The 18330-nt window shown below is 52.3% G+C and overlaps 2 protein-coding genes across 5 annotated transcripts in view; both read left to right on the top strand.

Moving 5' to 3' along the window:
• The window catches only part of ZC3H3 (zinc finger CCCH-type containing 3), a 137394-nt gene extending 125436 nt beyond the window's left edge, over positions 1 to 11958 (top strand). For 2 of the 4 annotated variants that reach the window (XM_036397127.1, XM_054518580.1), the window contains 3 exons: positions 476 to 654; positions 2224 to 2432; positions 10328 to 10546. In XM_036397127.1, coding sequence (XP_036253020.1) covers positions 476 to 654; positions 2224 to 2432; positions 10328 to 10479 — 540 coding nt within the window. In that variant the 3' untranslated portion in view covers positions 10480 to 10546. The other 2 variants (XM_036397118.2, XM_054518596.1) reach the window with 2 other exon arrangements.
• A 2975-nt stretch (positions 11959 to 14933) lies between these two features.
• Positions 14934 to 17266, top strand: MAFA (MAF bZIP transcription factor A). Its single transcript, XM_036396556.2, has one exon. The coding sequence runs from the start codon at positions 15592 to 15594 to the stop codon at positions 16456 to 16458; it is 867 nt and encodes a 288-aa protein (XP_036252449.1). The 5' UTR covers positions 14934 to 15591; the 3' UTR covers positions 16459 to 17266.
• The last annotated feature ends 1064 nt before the right edge of the window (positions 17267 to 18330 follow it).

The raw sequence follows: 18330 nt of genomic DNA, 5'->3' as shown, positions 1-18330 counted from the left end.
GGTTGAGCTCCAGCCCTCATCCATCCTCCTCAGAAAGCTGGTCCAGGCAGCAATCCTTTGGGATAAGTCCTAAAAGGATTTTGTTCCAGCTCTTTCCTGCTCTTTCCCAAGTCCCAAGCATGTCTGGGACAATAAAGTCCTGTGTTGTCTCCAAAACCAGCTTCTCCAGCCCAAATAACCTCCTTGGGACTTCTTCAGGGGTAAATCACTGCTGTTAAGGCTTTGGTGGTTTGAATCCATAAAATCAAGCGCTTGGAAAACCGTGGGCAGGTGTGGAATGTACCAGATTAGAATATTATTTTTAGTAGTATTTTTTCTTGGAATATTGTTTTGATATGGAGAAGGAAACACTGACACATCCCTCTCTCCCTTTAGCAAGGTGTTGGTGCCACCTGAAGGAGCTCAGCTGTGGATTCCTGTGCTCCCACAGGGTTTTCTCTGCCTTTTCCAACTCTGCTTCCTCTTTCCTTGGTAGTGCAAGAAGAAGCACACGCTGGTTTGTCCCGACTTTGCCAAGAAAGGAGTCTGCCCCAAGGGTGCCCGGTGCAAACTCCTGCACCCCCAGAAGAGACGTCACCCACAGCAGGTTGGAGGTGATGGAGACCACAACAATCCCCCTTCCAAGTGGAGACGGATCCAGGAGGCATCAGGGAGGTAGGAGAGAGCTCATTTTGCTTCATTTAACAGTTTTCTTTCCAACCTGCTCCATATTTTTCCTCTTCCAGGCATGTTCTGTCTGTATCCCGGTTTATTTTAAGATGCGTTGGTGTGGGTCACTGTGGTGTTTTCTGATGGAGCCACCTCTGGGATGGGCAGTGTCCATACTTGAGGAAGAGCTGATGGAAAGAGGGAATTCACACTTAGGAATGTGCCATCCAGGGCTTTAGCACCTCCAGGAACCCTTGAGGCTTTTGTAGACCTTCCTCTTGGAGATGGAGGAGTCCTGATCGAGAGTCCACTGCTGAAAGTGGGTCCAGGTTATCCATAGTTATGTGGGAAACTGGAAAACATCATCCCTCTTACTTACATCCATGTTGGAGAGCAGAGCTGAGCCCTCTCCATGGCATGGAGGGGCTGGAGAATCAGAAATGGGGATGGACATGGAGATAAGAGGCTTTGGAAAAGTTTAGTGCTGAGCTGGGCCCTTGGTTTATCCTTGGAAGCTCTCTCAGCTCTTCCTGATGTTTTTGGGTGCTGGGATGGAGCCACAGGCTGATGATGGATGTGTCCATCCTCATCCTCATCCTCATCCTCACAGGGAGATGGATTTTCCTGAGCTTGGCACACCCTCTGCCCTCACTCTCAAGTCCTGCGTGCAGGACAACAACATCCCAATAGAATTAAAACTAAAGCCAAATGGAAATTTGGCTTTAAAAGCCAAAATCTCCAAGTTCTGCTCAGTGGGAGGAGGAAGAATGGATTTGGGTGTGTGGCTTCTCCATGGCTTTTTGCAGTGGGAGATGGTAGTGAAGGTGGGATGGAAAGGGAGGGACATGGGAGCTTTGCCAGGCTGGTCCATGCTCCTGGAATCCTCCATGGTCTGGGCCTGGGCCTCATCCTGGCCCTGCCTTGTAAGGTAGCAGAGGGGGACGAGCAGCTCCGCGGGTTCTCCGAACTTATCCCTGGTGACAGAAGAGCCTTGGAATGACACCCAGCTCACGTTCCCGGTGTGAACGAGGTGTAAAATAGCTCCTTGCTCTTTTTAGGGAAGGAGGAATGAGTGCAGGCCTGCCTGGTTGGGAGGCTCCTGGCGTCCTCCGCTGGAAGGGAGCACGCCCCAGCTTGGAAGCTGCTCCAGAGGGTTTTTTTTTCCTTTATTGGCACCGTCATGGGAGATGTCAAAGGAGCTGGAGTGTCAAGTTAGCTTGGAAGAGAGTGGCAGGGCTGGGAATGAGCCAAGCCCAGCAGGACACCTCCAAGCCATCCCAGATCCCCACGCCTTCCATCTCCCCTTCCCTCTGCTTGATCACAAACAGGAGCTCAGCACCTCCACAAGAAACTGAGGAGCTGGGAACCTTGCAGGGAAGTGCACGACAGGGAATCCAGGTGGGGAGGGGGAAACTCCAGCTGAATCTGTGCTGGCTCCAGGGAAATCAGGGATACAGCATGGCCTTGGATGGGGACCTGGGAGCTCCAAGCTTCTTCCATTGCACATGATGCCCTGTCCAGCATTCCCAAGTGGGATTGTTTTACTTTTCCTTATTGTTTTTCCCATTCCTGCAGGAATGATCCAGCTCAGCTCCAGGATGATGGGGAAATTCCTGGACCCTCCAGTGCAGAGCAAGAGGTGAAGTTTTGGAAAGAGGAGGAGCCCAAGCCAAGTAGCTGCCTGCAAAAGCTGCCATCCTTCATCTCCCTCCGATCCCCAGAATCTCCTGGTTCCCTGGGCTGCAAAGAGGAGGGGGATGAGGACGAGCCAGAGGATGAACCAGGTAGGAATCACATCCTCTGCTTGGAGCTGCTCTGGTTTTCCAAGAAAAAAAAAGTTATTCTCTGTTGTTCTCCATGGCTTTTGATGGGATCCATGTTCTTTGTGAGTCACCAAACCAGTTAAGACTGGGAGTCCAAACTGGGATGGCAGTCAGGATTCCCATCTGGGCACAAATCCTTGTGTCTGTTCCCAAAATTGTGTGTCAGGACTTTGTCCCCTTATTTTATCAGCTCCTTCCTTATCCTGTAAATTATCCAATGATGAATCTGGTCTCATTTCCATGATGGAATCACATCACTGCCCTATAGAGAAGGTGTTTAGTGGTATGCAAGGATACTCTGCCTCTGGAGGACCTCTGGACCATCCATCACACCTGTTTCCCAGCAGGAAATAGCTTGGAAGTTTTCAAAAAAAAAAAAAACCATTCCAATGGGAGGTGGGGCGGAGTGTTTGCAGGTTGGAAATTTGAAGGAAGAGCTGTTAGTATGAGATTATTCACTTCGGAAGTCAGTAAAATTTTTGGAAAATGTGGTTTAAGATGAGCAGAACTTTTTAGGAATTCTGCCACATGAGAGCAAGCAGCTTCTGCTTCTCCAGTGTTCTCCTTGGTTCCTCCTCTCCTCTTTCAGCTCTTCCATGGGAAAATCCCTAAAGGGATGGGATTTTGGGGTGCTCCAGGGATGTACCCCCAGCAGCAGAGGTGATGGAGATGGTGAGGCCGGGATTGTGCCTGATTCTTCCCAGCTCTGAGTGGGAGGTTTTTGGCTGGATGATGCTCCACATTTCCCTTTTCCTCTCCCATCCTTCTCCAGAGAGATGTGCAGCTTCATCTCAGAGCACCATCCAGGAATGGGCTCAGAAATCACAATATTTTGTGGGAGTAACAATGAAATTCCCGTTGCCAGCTCTGCTGGCACAAGATTTGGTTCAGTGTGAGCCTTTCCCATCTTTGATCCCTGCTTTCCATGCAGCCGGAGCAGGATCCCACTGGGGTAAGGGATGAATTCCGTTGCAAAAGCCAGGCTGAAGCATTTACAGGATCATCCATAAGGATCTGCGAGGCTGTGCCTGGCTCAGCCACTTCAAGCCAGGGAGGGCTGAGATGCCTTAATGCTGTCGGAAAGAGAATTCCCAGGATTAGCAACATATTCCCGAAGTCAGAGACGAGCGCGGGTACTGTTGAGCCACAGTGTGGTGGACACAGCGAGGGGACCATCCCAGCTGGGAATGTTCCTCTCCACAACACGGAGTGAAACACTCAGCTTCCCTTTCCAGGGATTTCTTCTCCCCTTCTTCCTCTTCCTTAGCCCTGGTTCAACTCCTTTGTGATCTCAGGAAGTATTCCCAAAGCAGCAGCTTAACCAGGATTTTTGTCTCCATGATGAAGTTGGAACAATTAATTAATGGACAAGAAGACTGTTAAAATGCCTTGGAATACACTTGGCAGCCAGGAGTAACTCAGGAGCAAGGGCATCCTTTTCTTCTTAATTCTAGTGTGTGCATACAAGGGAGGATGATTTCCAGGCGTTTTGGGTGGGAGGATGAGGAGGAGGAGCTGGTTCATTTGGAAATGTTATCAGGAAGGCTGGGTGAAGCTGGCAGCTACGAGATCTGGGCACTCATCCCTCTGTGCTCCTTTGCCCAGGGAGGCTCATGGAATTGGGAAAACAGATCCTGGAGGATCCATTAGAAAGGAAAACCAAAGAAATTGCAGATGGCTGTAAAATCATCTGATGATGAAGCAATTTTCCCGGCCAAGGAGATGACGTGCCGAGTCTGGACATGGGAATGTTGATCCATGGGTTTTGCCCATCCTTGGGTTTCATCTTAATCCCAGCCAAGGGATTTCAGGGCACAGCAGCCCCCGGAAACACCCAAATCCAATGGGATAAGAGGAGCCCTGGCCACCATCCTAAGAGAACATGGGACTGATGCTTCTAAAGGACCAAATGCTTTGTGGTGGCCACTTCACTTGGACTGGACTCCATGATCCTTGTGGATCCCTTCCAATATTCCTGTATTCCTTCAGAATATTTGGTGATCCTGAGATTGAGTTTGGAGCTTAGAGGGTGGTCAGGATGAGTCCTTGCGTAGCTCTTTTCCTCCAGGAAATAGCTGGAGTCTGTGGTGGGATTTGGGGGTGGGATCTGGGCAGCTGTGCCAGCGATAACATTGGGTTTGTGCTTGTGAAGCCTGAAGTTGACACACAAATTATGGGGATGGTAAATAAGGAGGAGGACAGGTTGTCATTAAGGAATGAGATTAATTCCTTGGTTAAACGGTCACAATTGGAGAAAATGCCCTTTTAATCCTGGGAAATGCAAGAGGAACAAGTAAAAACACGGGAGGGGCAGGGAGGGAGTTTGGAGATGACCTTTAAGGACCAGCGTGGGCAACAGCATGAGCTTGCAGGGTCTCAGTGGGGGTCTGGGTTCAGGATATAGGGAAAGGGGACTGGAAAGGAGGGATGTGTTCTGCGTGCATGGAGCAGAGCCACTGGCGTGTTCCCAACCCTCCAGAGGAGCCTGGAAATCGGGGTTGGAAGAGTGATTTGTTGACAAGGTAGTGATTGGGTAAAGGTTGATCTCGGAGGTCTTTTCCAATCAAAATGATTCTGGGATTCTGTAATTTGAGGGAGTTGGTACTTTCCAAGCATCCTCCAAAAAGCCAATCCGTGCAGCACAGGGACAGCCAACTGCTCCCAGCTGAGCATCCCAAATGGGAAGAGTGGGTTTGGTGGCATCCCATCCTTCACCTTGTGTTATCCACCCAGGAGCATGGAGCTGGAGGGAGAACAGGCTTCCCTGCCCCTCCAACTCCTGTTTTCCAGGTAATGGGCTTTTCCATATTTCACCTTCCAGTTAAATCGCCTGTGCTGGAGCCTAACTGGCCTCCTCGCGCTAATTGCACCAATGCAAACCATTCCAATCGAGTGCTAATTTAATTAGAAAGCACCCATTTTAGTTAATTTGTTCGAGAAGATCACTGCAAACTCCTGGAGAGAACAGATGTTCCCCTCTCCCCCGATGAACATTCCGGGCTTTGTAAATGGCTCCGCTCAGCCTTGTTTAGGAGAGAAAAGAGGATTTTATAGCCGCAAACGACCCTTTCTGTAAACATTTTACAGCTCTCTGCACGTTTGAGTGACGATAAACCCCGAGCAGCTCGGCGGGCTGCAAATTTGGGACCATACGGCCGTCATTTTATTGTCATATTTCACGGTCGTAACGTTAATGGAAGATGCTCGCTCCAGTCTTTTTTAACGGCTCCGCTGAGCACGCTCAACCGCCTCGGCTTCCGAGGAATTCGGGGAGGTGTGGCGGCGGCTTCTGGGTTTGTTTATGGCTTCTACTTCAGGGGAGGGATAAGTTTGGGAATTTTGTGGGTTTTCGCCTCTTTCCTCACTGTGGTTGAGATGACCCCAGCACGGAACTGCTGCTGTCCCCGCTGCCTTGGTGGCGGGGCTTGATCCAACCAATCCCAGCTCCAGGAATCTGAGAATTGGAGAATATCTCAGTTTAGAAGGGACTGTCAAGTCCAACTCCTGGTCCTGCACAGGACAATCCCAATTTAATTTGGGACATATCCAGTGCTGCTGCTTTCCATGTGGATGTGGCAGTCCCCCTTGGGTCCCATGGGATCTTCATTGCCTTCAGCATCTCCTTTGGTGCTTCTTCTGCCAGCAGATCTTTGCTCCAGAACTTTTTTTGGTAGCCGAGGCAACCAAGCCTTTGATCAGTTGAGTCAGTGGCAGAAGATGCCCTGGAGCTTTCCCTGCATGGTTGCGGTTGGAGGGCTTGTGCATGAGGGAATTGTCCTGGAATAACAGGAGCTGGCATCACTTTGACCCCAGCAGGACTTGGTGCAGTTTGTTCCTTTTGGGAGGAAGCAATGGGGATAAAATACAGGGAACTGGTTTGTCTGTGTGGTCACAAACATCTCCAGGGTGGTGAGGCCTTGACACAGGTTTTCCAGAGAAGTTGTGGATGCCTCATGCCTGGACGTGTTCAAGGCCAGTTTGGATGAGGCTTGGAGCAACCCGGACTAGTGGAAGATGTCCCTGCCCATGGGAATTGGTCCTTAAGGTCCCTTCCAACACAAACCCTTTTAGGATTCCATGAAAAAATGGGCAAAAAATCAATATGGAAGAAAATTACTGCAGTTTCTGGTAAAGGAGTGAGACTTGGTAGGTCCTAAATTGGACACTTTGCAATGAGGAAATTAAATCACAGTGAAGTTTCTAACTTTGGGAGCTACTCAGGGCCACCAGGACATGAGGAGGGATCACAGAATCATTAAGGTTGGAAAAGACCTCTAAGATCATCAAGTTCAACTTGTGACCAATCCTCACTTTGTCACCAGACCAGAGCCCTGAGTGCCACATCCAGTCAATCCTTGGACATCTCCAGGGACAGGGAGTCCAAACCTCCCTGGACAGCCCCTTCAATGTCTGGCAACCCTTTTCCATGAAGAAATTTGATGGATCCGTGTTGTCCTGCTTGAGGGATGGGTGCATTTAGACTCAGTTTTTAGGGTCTCATTCACGTGTGGCAGAAGGTTGGGGTGGAAGAGCAGCAGGATGAGTTTCTAGTGCAGGTTGTCACCACATGGATTCAGTGCAGGATGGAGCCAAGGAGATCTAACCCTCCCCATATGCTTTTTCCACATGAAAAACCATGTGGAAATGAGAAATTTGTGAGAAATTCTGGGATGCAGCCCTTGCTGCTGGGCTTTCCACCCCATCTTCTGTTGTCAAGTTTTATTTAATTAAAAAAAAATTTAAAAAAAATATATAAAGGCATCTCCCAGCTCAAGTTTCTCCAGGAGACTTTGGCAATGAAAGGAAGAGACCTTTCCAAGGCAGATTCAGCCTCTGGACTCCCCTAAGGTGTCCCGGAAAGGGTTAAGGGATATTTTTCTTCTGGGAATAAGTAGGGAAAGTGTGTTGGAAGGGGATTTCTCCTCATGGTGTTAAACCTTGAGCATCCAGCAGGGAAATACTGGGGTTCATCTCCGTGCTCTGAACCTTCCTGGAGGAAGATGCAGGACAGGATGAAACCCTTTGGTGGCATCAGGAGAACAATGGAGACCAAACATTCCATCAGGCTGGAGGTCATTAAGGAAGGGAAACCAACAAAATTCCAGCTTTTCTCCTGCTGGGTGGTAAAGTTTGGAAAGCTGCAAGGGAGTTGTCATTCCCTTTATCTCACTGATTTGGGGTTTGGGAATCTTCACCCCTGAGATGGGGCATCTCCAGCTGCCTTCCACCTCCCCACCTTGTGGAGAAACCCAGTTTTTAATCCCTCATGGATCAGGAATGATGAGCAGGGAGAGGATTTCGGCCCCAGGCCGAGACCCACCTCCTTTCACCCTTCATCCGAGCGGATTCCCCACCTTGAAATCCCTTTCAATCCCTCTCGGATCAGCATCTGGATGAAACAAATTTGGTTTTAACTTCCCCGTTGGATGCAGCTGGAGCCTCTCGGCTCCGGCTGGGGGAAAAACCAGGTTTTATTGAAAAATCTAATGGTGCCACCTGAAGTGTGATTTACTGCACTGTCCACTCCTCAGACTTGATAATATATTTCTATTAGATTTCCTCCTTTCCCCTCTTTTTTCCTGGAGAAGAGTGGCAAGTTTCTCCATCTGCCTGACACCTTCTTAGGCTTAGGCAAAATAAATGTTGATTTCCATCAGGAGGAAGAGCGCTGGAAGTCCTAATTCTCCGACGAGCCTGACAAGCTCAGCGAAAACCGCCTGGGTTTCGATGGAAAACTCGTGATCCGGCCTCAGTTCCTCTCCTTTGGAAGCCGTTCAATCTTTGGAATGAAAAAGGGGTTGCTTTCGCTAACTAGAAATTATATACCTGGTTCCTTGGAAGATGGATTGCGCCGCTCCCAGAATGCCGGGAAAGGCGGCACGGGGGGAGAGAGTGAAGGAGCTGGAGATGCGACCCAAGATTGATCACGCCATTTGCAGGATCTCCCAAGCACAAAACTGGAAAAATATCTTTTCCTTTGCCAGGGTTGAGTGGAGTGACACCCCCGTTTGGTCCAGGTTTTCCCTCCCGGGGGTTTTTTGGGATGTGGTGTTCACCCCTTGGCTGCGCCATCCTTCCTCCATCTCCTTCCATCCAAGGGGAAAAACGGAACCAGTTTAGCCCTCTCACGACCTATTTTGGGTTCATTTTCTCATTCCTGCCTTGATTTTTTTAAGGAATCTGTTGGAAATCAAGCATGGATACTTTGGAAGTATCTTGGCCCCGTGCGCTCTGTACCAAAGTCAGGAAGTTAATTATGGTCAATTTAAAAATCACCTTTTTCCTTCTTCTCTCAAAGAAATAAATTCCATATTTCTACTTCTGTAATCAAACCTGCTTTGAGCTGCCTCACGGATATCAGCTAAGGAAGTTTTCCCTGGCTCATCCAAAGGGAATTCAGCCTTTCCCACCATTCCTATTGAACTCACACCATGGGGCAGGAATGCGGAGTTGCTGATTTTGACCCCTTGAGGTGACAACCAGCAGCTCCGGACCCTCATTCCAGCAACCAGCCTGGGATTCACAGATCCCAAGCTGGAAAAACCACCTGGCTGGATGCCAAAGGGAAAAATTAGAAGGGTGGGGATGCAAGGGTGTTTTGCTCCATGTCACCATTCCCAAATCCCAGCCGGATTCGGCTGCATTGCCGGTGAGGAATATCCAGGTCTGCCGTGTCTGCCATGCATCCCGCTGATGTATGGGAGTTATATTAAGGGTGGAAAGGTGCTAAATGAGCCCTCTTTATTTTCCATAAATTAACTCCAGAACGATGAATCACTGCCAGCGCGACTTCGACTCCCAGCAAGTTTGTTTATCCAAGTTGGAAAGCGAAGGAAAACTCTTGGAGACTCCCCGTTGTTGGGTCATCACCTGTCCTGCCTCCCCTGCCCCAAAAACTTTCTCCTTTGGGCTCTCAAGGCTGCTTGAAGGTGTCCTTGGTCCCACCTCCAGGTTGGGTATATTGTTTGGGAAGTGCCATGCAGAATTTTGCAGGAGCACGAGCAACAGAACATCTGGAGGGGGTTTGGGCTGGATTCCCTCCATCTTCTCCATGACCTTCTCCATCTCCACTAGTCCCAAATGAAGGGGAACTTTTCCCACTAAACCTGTGGGTCCTTTTTCTTCTGGGAAACCTTCACTTTTTTCCATCCTCATTCATCTTGGTGGCCAGGTGGCCACCACTTTCCTTCCCACCCATCACTCAGGTACGTGGAAGCCCATAAACACCTCTCCAAACCCTTTGGAGAGGGAAAATAGGAGAACCTGCAGAAAGGTACTCCCAACATTGTGGTTGAAATGGAGAAGGATTTCACTCTGTCCATCACCTTGGTCCATGGGACGATGCTGGACTTGTCCTACATGGAGGTCACCTCCCAGAGGCACTTCATGGTGTTTTGGCTCTACATGAGCATCCAGAACCCTCTTTGGAGGAAGCACCATGTTCCAACAAGCAGAAGACATCACCTGGAGCATCCTAAATGGATGCTGGGAATGCTTGGGGGGATGACTGCTGATGCTCAGCTCTTTATGGCTCCATCCCAGCACCAAAGCAGGTCCTGATGTTCACCAGTGGGAAGGTTTGGATCCTTTTTAATTCTCTTTTTCACCCATAACTTGGGAATTTTGCAGCAGATTTGCTGCTCCATGGTGGGAAGCGACCTCTGAGTTCCACTTGCAGGGAGCTGAGGATGCTTAGGGATTTGGGGAATGAGCCACCTCCATCCTTGACATGGCCAAGGGGGATGTGAAGCAGAAGAGGAACTTAGGACACTTCTCCACCTGCATTCCAAGGTATTCCCAAGGTGACCTGAGTCAGCCTCAATGCCTTTCTCCTCTTTTCTTCCTTTCCTTTCCAGGCAATGCCAAAAGGAGGAGAATGTTCCCAAGGGCATCCCTACAGGATTCTGAAAACTCCCTTGTGGGTGGCAGCGGTGAGTCCAGTGAGTGCTGCCAGGGTGGAAAACCACCCACATTCCTGATTTCCCAGTGGTTTAACCCCCTCCCATGACCAGGCAAGGAGAAGCCTGGGAATATCCAGCTGTGTTCCCCCCCTTTCCCACCATCACCATTCCCTTCCCTCCTCCAGGGAAACGGCTGCAGATCAAGCCCCGGCTGTGAGTCCATCCCAATCCTGTGGCAGCCGACCAGCTCAGGAACTGGAGAGCCAGGGAACGACCTGGCACCTACCTCAGGATGCCATGTCCAGACATGGCACCCCCCTCCTCCTCCTCTTGCTTTCCCAGGATGTCACTGGGACACGGAGCCGTGCGGCAGCGTGGGAATGCACCGCTCGTTCCTGCAGGGGAGCAGTTTTGTTTGGAACCTTTGAATTGACCAATAAATGACCTTTTCAGATGGTTTGTTGAAGGAAAGTGCTGCCACCTCCTTGGATGCTTGTGGGGCTGGGAAGAGGTTCCCATCCCCATCCATCCTCCGGTGCTGTCCCAGCCACAAGCACAGGACAGGGGGACCTGGGGTGATTTAATGCCATCAGGTGACATTTCCACATCCAGGTTGGGATGTATCAGGGACAAGTCACTTTGATGGGATGTAATGAGTGTAAAGCCCCCACAGCCTTGATCCCACCATTCCAAGAGCCCATCCCTCTCCATCCCCTTGCTTTTGGGAGGAGATTTCCTGGAGCTGAGAGCATCCCTCATGGAAATGTGTTTGGAGTGGTGCTGAGATCACAATCTGCATTTTGGGGTCTCCCTGAATTGCACCCAACCCCCTCCTCTCCCTATCCTAGCAGGGATTTGGGCTCCATTGGGAAAGCCAAGCCAACTCCTCCAGGGTTTGGGGGTTTTTGGGGACTCTCCAAATCCAAGCAGGAACAGAGTGAAGGAACACTGGAACAATGGGGTTTTGCATCCATAGGTAAAATTTCCAAGGGATTTTGGGGTGGCAGGTGCTGTTCTCCCACACAGATGTGATTCGTGGGATTTGCTCATCTACAGCCCCTCAGGCAAAATCCTGTGGGGAAAAGGAATCAGAGGGAATTGGGAAGGACTGGGGCTCCCTGGGGATGCAGGATCCAGGTATGATCAGAGACAGGGTAGGAAATGCCAATGGGCAGTGGCTTCGCCCCCCAAACAGGTCCCCACAGGGGGGTTCCCTTCACCAAGTGACCCCCATGGAGGGGTTTTGTCACCATCCCAAATCCACAACATCCCCCAGGCACTGGAGGACCAGCAGATCCTCACCCTGGGATGTCACTTGTGCCCCAGGGTGTGTCCAACGAGTTGATTTTTAATAAAAACATCGTGGTTTTTGTTGATATGAAAATGTCTTTTGTTAACTCCTGTGTTTTGATATGTAAATAAAAGAGTTTCCTCCCCTGGGATGGAAAAGCCTCCCTGTGGCTTTCCTCTTTTTTCAGCAGTGCATGAACATCCCATCAAATATCCATACAAATCCAGTAGAGGAGTCACTCTGATCCCTAAATCCTTGGGTTTTTTAATCATTAAAACTTTTCATCCAGAAACAATGATTCTTCATGTGGTGGTATCCTAAAAAAACCCAACTAAATTCCCTAAAAACCATCCTGGAGGAGAAGGTGCTGTTGTGAATCCTCAGGGATGTCCAGCGGTGGCCGGGAGCTTTGGTTTTCCCTGGATCCCTAACGAGGATAATCCTTGTGCTGCACTAATTAAAGGAGGCAATGAGGAGCGGTGGCTCCTCCGCCCACCGGCACCGCTGCTCCCTTCCCGGGGAGGACTGGAATTTCCAGCCGGCTGTCGTTAAAGCTCTGCTTGGGGGTGATTAATTTCCAAGCAGGGATAAACGCGGCCCCTGGAGAGGTGTCACTGAACTCCGGTGGGTTCCCCCTCTGTCTCCAACATCCTCAATTCCTCGGCAGTGGGTTCCAATGGGATTTATCCCTCCTCGCTGTGAAGCCAGGGGTGCACTCTTGGGCTCGGGGACATTGCCCGCCAAGGGCATTCCCTGGGGGGTGCCACGACTGGGAGGTTGGCACAGGGTGGCGTTTCTGGAGGGCTCCATAAACATTTCCCGGAAAAACCTTCCCGTGGCGGGTGCTGCTGGCAGCGCTCTTGGTCCCCTGCGGGGAAGCAGGTGCCGGGTGAACGTCACCCGCCGGGATCAGTTTTCTGCCTGTCATCAGGGGTGGCTGTTCCCTGCCCTCCTCCTCCACCTTCTCCTCCTCCTCAGCCTCATCCTCATCCTCCTCCCAATGTGATTTCCCCCCTCCGCCCCAAAATTCCTGAGCCTGCAGCAGCACTGGGTTGTGAGGCAGGTGCTGGTGGAGCATCACCAGGATGGTCCCACCCTCTCTCCATGGGGTGCATTGTGGTGGATAACACCCTCCCGCGGGGTGAGGTCACTGTCCCCAAGCCAACAACACCTCAAGTGGGAGCCGTGTGCCATCCAGGGAAACTGAGGCAGCCCCAGGTGGGCACCCAGCCCTGCTCTAAGGAGTGATGGGGCACACGAGCTCTAAAAGTGAAAGGTGACGCCATCCTGCCACCATCCCGAGGCCACCAACCTGGTTATGTCACTTGACCGCCTGTGAGTAAACTTAGCTGACGGGCCCGGCGTGGCCGGGAGGGTTGGGGACATGCCACGGGCATTTCCTAAAAATACCCCGGGGGTGTCACCGGGGAGCCACGGCCCCATTGGAGCCTGGCCCGGTCCTAATCCCTTGGTGGCTCCTGTCCCAGCTTGGGTGGCAGCTGCTGGTGGGGGCCAGGTGCCCCCAGGGTGGAGCAGCTCTGGGGAGGATCGTAGTGCCAGGAGAAAGGAGGTGGCACCCCATCTTTTCCCAGTGCGGGATCCCGGTATCCTGCTACACAGGTGGGATGATGATGGATTTAGGGTGACCCAATGAAGCAAAGAGGGTTAAAACCACCCCACAAAAAAGGTTTTTTGTTGTCCACTTCTTTGCCCCCTCCCTCAAGTCATGCCCAAGTTTGGGGACTCCAAAGTGGCATGTCTGTGTCCAATATGGGATAACATCCAGGATCACCAGGGAATGGGGGTCATGTTTGGGGCTTTGGTTGCATCCATGACCCTTCCCAAGGGGAATAAATGCCCCCCTTGCCCTGACCCAATTAGCAGCAGAAAGATGGACCCTCCCCAGAGGCCAGATCCAGCAAAAGCAACAATTTTAATTGCTGGAGTTGCATCAGGATAAAGGTTTTCATCCTCAAAAAACACCCTTTTTTGCATTAATTTGACCCCATATCCAAAGAGTCAGTTAGCAGCCATGGAGAGCAGTGTCTCCTGTCCCCAAATCCCCATTCAGGATTGGCTGGATGAGGAGAATGTCACCCCCCACATCCCAAGGAGCTGCCTGTGGGATCCAGTAGGGTGGGATGCAGCTGGGTTGGGATGCAGTGGGACCCAGAATGCATCCTGTGGGTAACAGAGACAATCCTGAACCCCAAGGGGATGAGTGGGTGGGTGTTGCCAGACTCTGTGGGATGAACCTGCTCATCCCTTGGGATTAGGTGGGACCACTCCATGGCAACTGCCCCGTGCCTCAGTTTCCCAGTCCCGTTCCCACCAGGCTGCAGCAGCTGTGAGGTCGCAGATGGAGCAGCACGGCCACATCCCAACCAGGGCCTCATCCAGGGGTGGCATGAGCACCCCAAAAACCCCCTGACCTGCTGCCTCTGTGTGCCACTGACACCTTTTCCAGGAACTGGGCTGGCAATCCTGGTCCTCCATCTGGTGACACTCCCGTTCATGTGTCAGGTGTGGATGTCACCTGTGCTAGGTGCGATGCCACCTCTGAAACCAGGTGCAGCCTGACCACCAATAGCTTATGAAAATCGAAAAATCCTCAAAATTATATTTATTTTACTTTCTGCAAGAATGGACGTGCTCCGGGAAGGATCCTGGTCTGTTCCTGAGGTGGGGAAGGGGCTGCATTCCGATGCTGTGATCCCTCAGCGAGGTGGCACCAAACCCGATTTTAGGCTCAGTAACTCCTTTTCGGATATTTCCCCTTTTTGGGGAGCAGGAAATCAGGATTTCTAGGATGTTTCTCCCCACTCCACACTCAGTTCGGGGCGGAGGGTGGGAGCTGAAGCCCCACCTTGGGATGCGCAGGCCGAGAGGGTCCAGGGGGTACCCGGAGCCTTCCCCCCCTCCGGAGATTGACAGCTGCCCCGGGGGCGTTGCCATGGGGATATGAAAATCCAAGCGGGCTCTCGGGATGCTGATAGGCTGGAAGCGCTTAGCCTCGCCTCAGTAGGCGTGGCCGTGCCTCGTTTTCCCCGTATAAAAGGCGGCGAGTTCCATTGAGCTCCCGGCGGCGGCGGCGCCGGTCGCGGGCAGGGGCGGGCAGGGGAGCGGCCCCCGCCCCCAGGGCGCCGTGTCCCGGCGGGAGGAGGAGGAGGCAGGAGAAGGCTCGGAGCCCGGGGAGGTGGGGCCGGGGCAGGTGCCAGGGGAGGCAGGAAGGGGCGGGCAGGGCGCTGCCCGCTCCTCGCCATTGGGAACCGGCCGCAGGCAGCGGCGGAGCCCGCCCGGCCCGAGAGCAGAGCCGTGGCGGTCGGAGGAGGGTCCCGGAGAGCAGCAGCAGAACCGAGCCCCGACGGAGAGAGGTGGCTGCCCCGCAGCCCTCAGCGGAGCCCCGGCTGGGGGTCTCGGAGCCCGGCTGAACCGCAGCGCAAAGTCCGTCGGAGGCGAGCCCCGGAGCCCGGCTGAGCCCCGGTGGAGGGTCCCGGAGCCCCGCAGCAAAGCCCCATCTCGGACGCCGCTGAACCTCCCCGCAAAGTCCCCGGAGCCCGGCTGTGCCCCGCAGCGGATCCCGGTCGGAGCGTCCCGGAGCCCCGCTGAACGCCGCCGCAGAGCTCCGTCAGAAGGTCCCGTAGCCCGGCTGAATCCCACCGCAAAGTCCCGTCGGGAGTTCCCGGTCCCCGGCTGAGCCCCGCAGCGGAGCCCCTTCGGAGGGTCCCAGTGCCCGGCAGCAGATCCCCGTCCGAAGGTCCCGGAGCCCCGCTGAACCCCACGGCAAAGCCCCATCGGAGGGTCCCGGAGCCCGGTCTGGGCAGCCGCTTTCGCCGGAGCCCGCTCGGAGGAGGCTCCCGGAGCCCGCGGGACCCTCGGTGAGCGGCGGTGCCCGGGGGATCCCCCCCCGGTCCCTCCATGGACTGAGATGGCCTCGGAGCTGGCCATGAGCGCGGAGCTGCCCACGAGCCCCCTCGCCATCGAGTACGTGAACGATTTCGACCTGATGAAGTTCGAGGTGAAGAAGGAGCCGGCGGAGGCGGAGCGGCTGTGCCACCGCCTGCCCGCCGGGTCTCTGTCGTCCACCCCGCTCAGCACGCCCTGCTCCTCCGTGCCTTCCTCGCCCAGCTTCTGCGCTCCCAGCCCCGGTGGGCAACCGGCCCCCGGCCCCCCGGCTACCACCGCCGCTTCCCTGGGCTCCAAACAGCAGCTGGAGGAGCTGTACTGGATGTCGGGTTACCAGCATCACCTCAACCCCGAAGCTCTCAACCTGACCCCGGAGGACGCGGTGGAGGCGTTGATCGGTGCCCCTCACCATCATCATCATCACCACCAAGGGTACGAGCCCTTCCGACCTCAGCCCTTCGGGGGTGAGGAGCTGCCGCCGGCCGCGCATCACCATCCCGGCCATCACCATCATCATCATCACCACCTACGCCTGGAGGACCGGTTCTCCGACGATCAGCTGGTGAGTATGTCCGTGCGGGAGCTGAACCGGCAGCTGCGGGGCTTCAGCAAGGAGGAGGTGATCCGCCTCAAGCAGAAGAGGAGGACCTTGAAGAACCGGGGCTACGCTCAATCCTGCCGCTACAAGCGGGTCCAGCAACGGCACATCTTGGAGAACGAGAAATGCCAACTGCAGAGCCAGGTGGAGCAGCTCAAGCAGGAGGTGACCCGCTTGGCCAAGGAAAGGGATCTGTACAAAGAAAAATATGAGAAGTTGGCCGGCCGGGGCTTCCCGCGGGAGCCCTCCCCATCCGCCGCCCCGAAAGCCACCGCTGACTTCTTCATGTGAGCCGGGCTGGTGGGATGGGGTGGGATCCCCTTTTTTTTGTTTTTTTTTTTTCCTCATGCGGGGAGAGAGCAAACCCGCCGCTTATATTTAAAAAGAGAAAAAAAAATAATATTATGAAGTCCCCACTGAAATTTTGGAATTTTGGGGAGGGGAAGTTGAAACTCCCTCCCTCCCACCACGCACCCACCCATCGGGACTCGGGGTGGGGGTCCCGGGGTGGGGGAGTGGGGGGCAGCCCTGCATGCGGGACGTGTACGGCCACCCGCCCCCCTTCCCGGGAGCATCGGCGCCATCCAGGTGGCTTCTCCCCACCTTTTCCTGCGGGTTTTCCCCTCCATTGGGATTTTTATTCTTCGAGGGATCCCCACGGATCGGCTGGGGGGTCCCCGGCAGCGCTGCGCCCTGCCCGGCCCCTCCGCCCACCCCCCATTCCCAGCCGGCAAACCTGAGCCACATTTAACTTATTCACCCTTGTAAATATGTAGAAAATTAGTTCGTTTTTTGCCTTTTTTGTTTTTTTTTCTTTTTTTTTTTTTTTTTCCTTGAGCCTATATTTTGCTTGGTGATTTACGAGAAAAAGAAAACGAACAAAAAAAAGAAAAACCAACAAAAAAACCCTAAAATCCTTTAGAAAAGAGAAAAAAAAATTACACGAGTCTTAAAAGTTTGTATGTAATAGCATGCAAATAATATCCGAGTTAATTTAACGATGTTGGGAAGAAGCCGAATGCACTATATACAGGAATCGATTGGGTGAAATAATACTGTTTTATAGAGATTTAAAATTATCTATGCTCTTAAAAATAGTGGGGAGGGGCGGGAGGGGAAGAGGTAACAATTTTAGGGTGACCTGAAAGGCAATATAGTAATATATGGACTGCAAACGGTTGGCTGCTATCTCACTATGCACCAGATTTATTTATTAACCCTCGGGAAACGGAAAATCTTATTTTAACCTCGATGTTTGGAGAAAAAGAAAAAAAAAAAAACCAGACGGCAAGAAAATGCACATTATTTGTTGTGGAAACAAGAGGAAAAAAAAGGATTAAGAATTCGTGCAATCGTTGGAGCGAAAGCGGGACCGATCCTGCGCGGAGGAGCGGGGCGGGTTTGTTTGTTTGTTTTTTTTAAACGAGTTGCTTATTTAAAAAAGGAGAAAAAAATTTAAAAAAAACAAATTTTGGGGGGGAAGCAAAAGGGTCCTGCGGACAAAGCGAGCTTGGGAACCTGGTGCATTTTAGGGACTGATCGTGCGAAGCGTTTTTAACGACCTGTTGTTTCGATTTGTGACGGTTTTAATGATGTTGCATCAAGATAAAAACTTATATTCAACTAGAGCCTGGGTCGGGTTTTCTCTCAACTTTTGGGGGGAGTCCCCGCATCATCGGGGTTTTGTTTGGGGGTTGTTTATTATCCCTTTGATTCCCCGTGCTGGTGCAAAACCTTCCCTGAGCTCCCGCTGAGATAAGTCCGGTGTTGAGCGTCGCCTCTGCCTCATTGAACTCTGGCTTTTCACTTTTCCTGCCTTTTTTTTTGTTTTGTTTTTGTTTTGGTTTGGTTTATTTTCAGCCGGGTTCTGCGTGTTTTTGGTTTTCTTTCCCGGCTGGAGGGTCCTGGAGACCTTCATCCCTGCAGCTGCTGGGAAGTCACCGGATCCAGTTTGGTTCCAGCTTGTCCGACACCGTCCCGATGAGCCGCTGGCTTGATTTTCAACGGTAATAAATTATTTTTCTTTCCTCCTTTGGCTTCTCCTGCTTGAAATTTTAATTAAAAAAGGACCCCTTAACAAACCAAGCCCACACCTTCCCTAATCCAAGCTTTTGGGCTGGTATTTTACTGAGATTTTGTGGGTTTTTGGGACTGTTTTTAAGG

This window comes from Molothrus ater, chromosome 1, assembly GCF_012460135.2.
Source record: "Molothrus ater isolate BHLD 08-10-18 breed brown headed cowbird chromosome 1, BPBGC_Mater_1.1, whole genome shotgun sequence".
NCBI classification, from domain to species: Eukaryota; Metazoa; Chordata; class Aves; order Passeriformes; family Icteridae; genus Molothrus; species Molothrus ater.
This window is presented reverse-complemented; position numbering and strand designations above follow the sequence as displayed.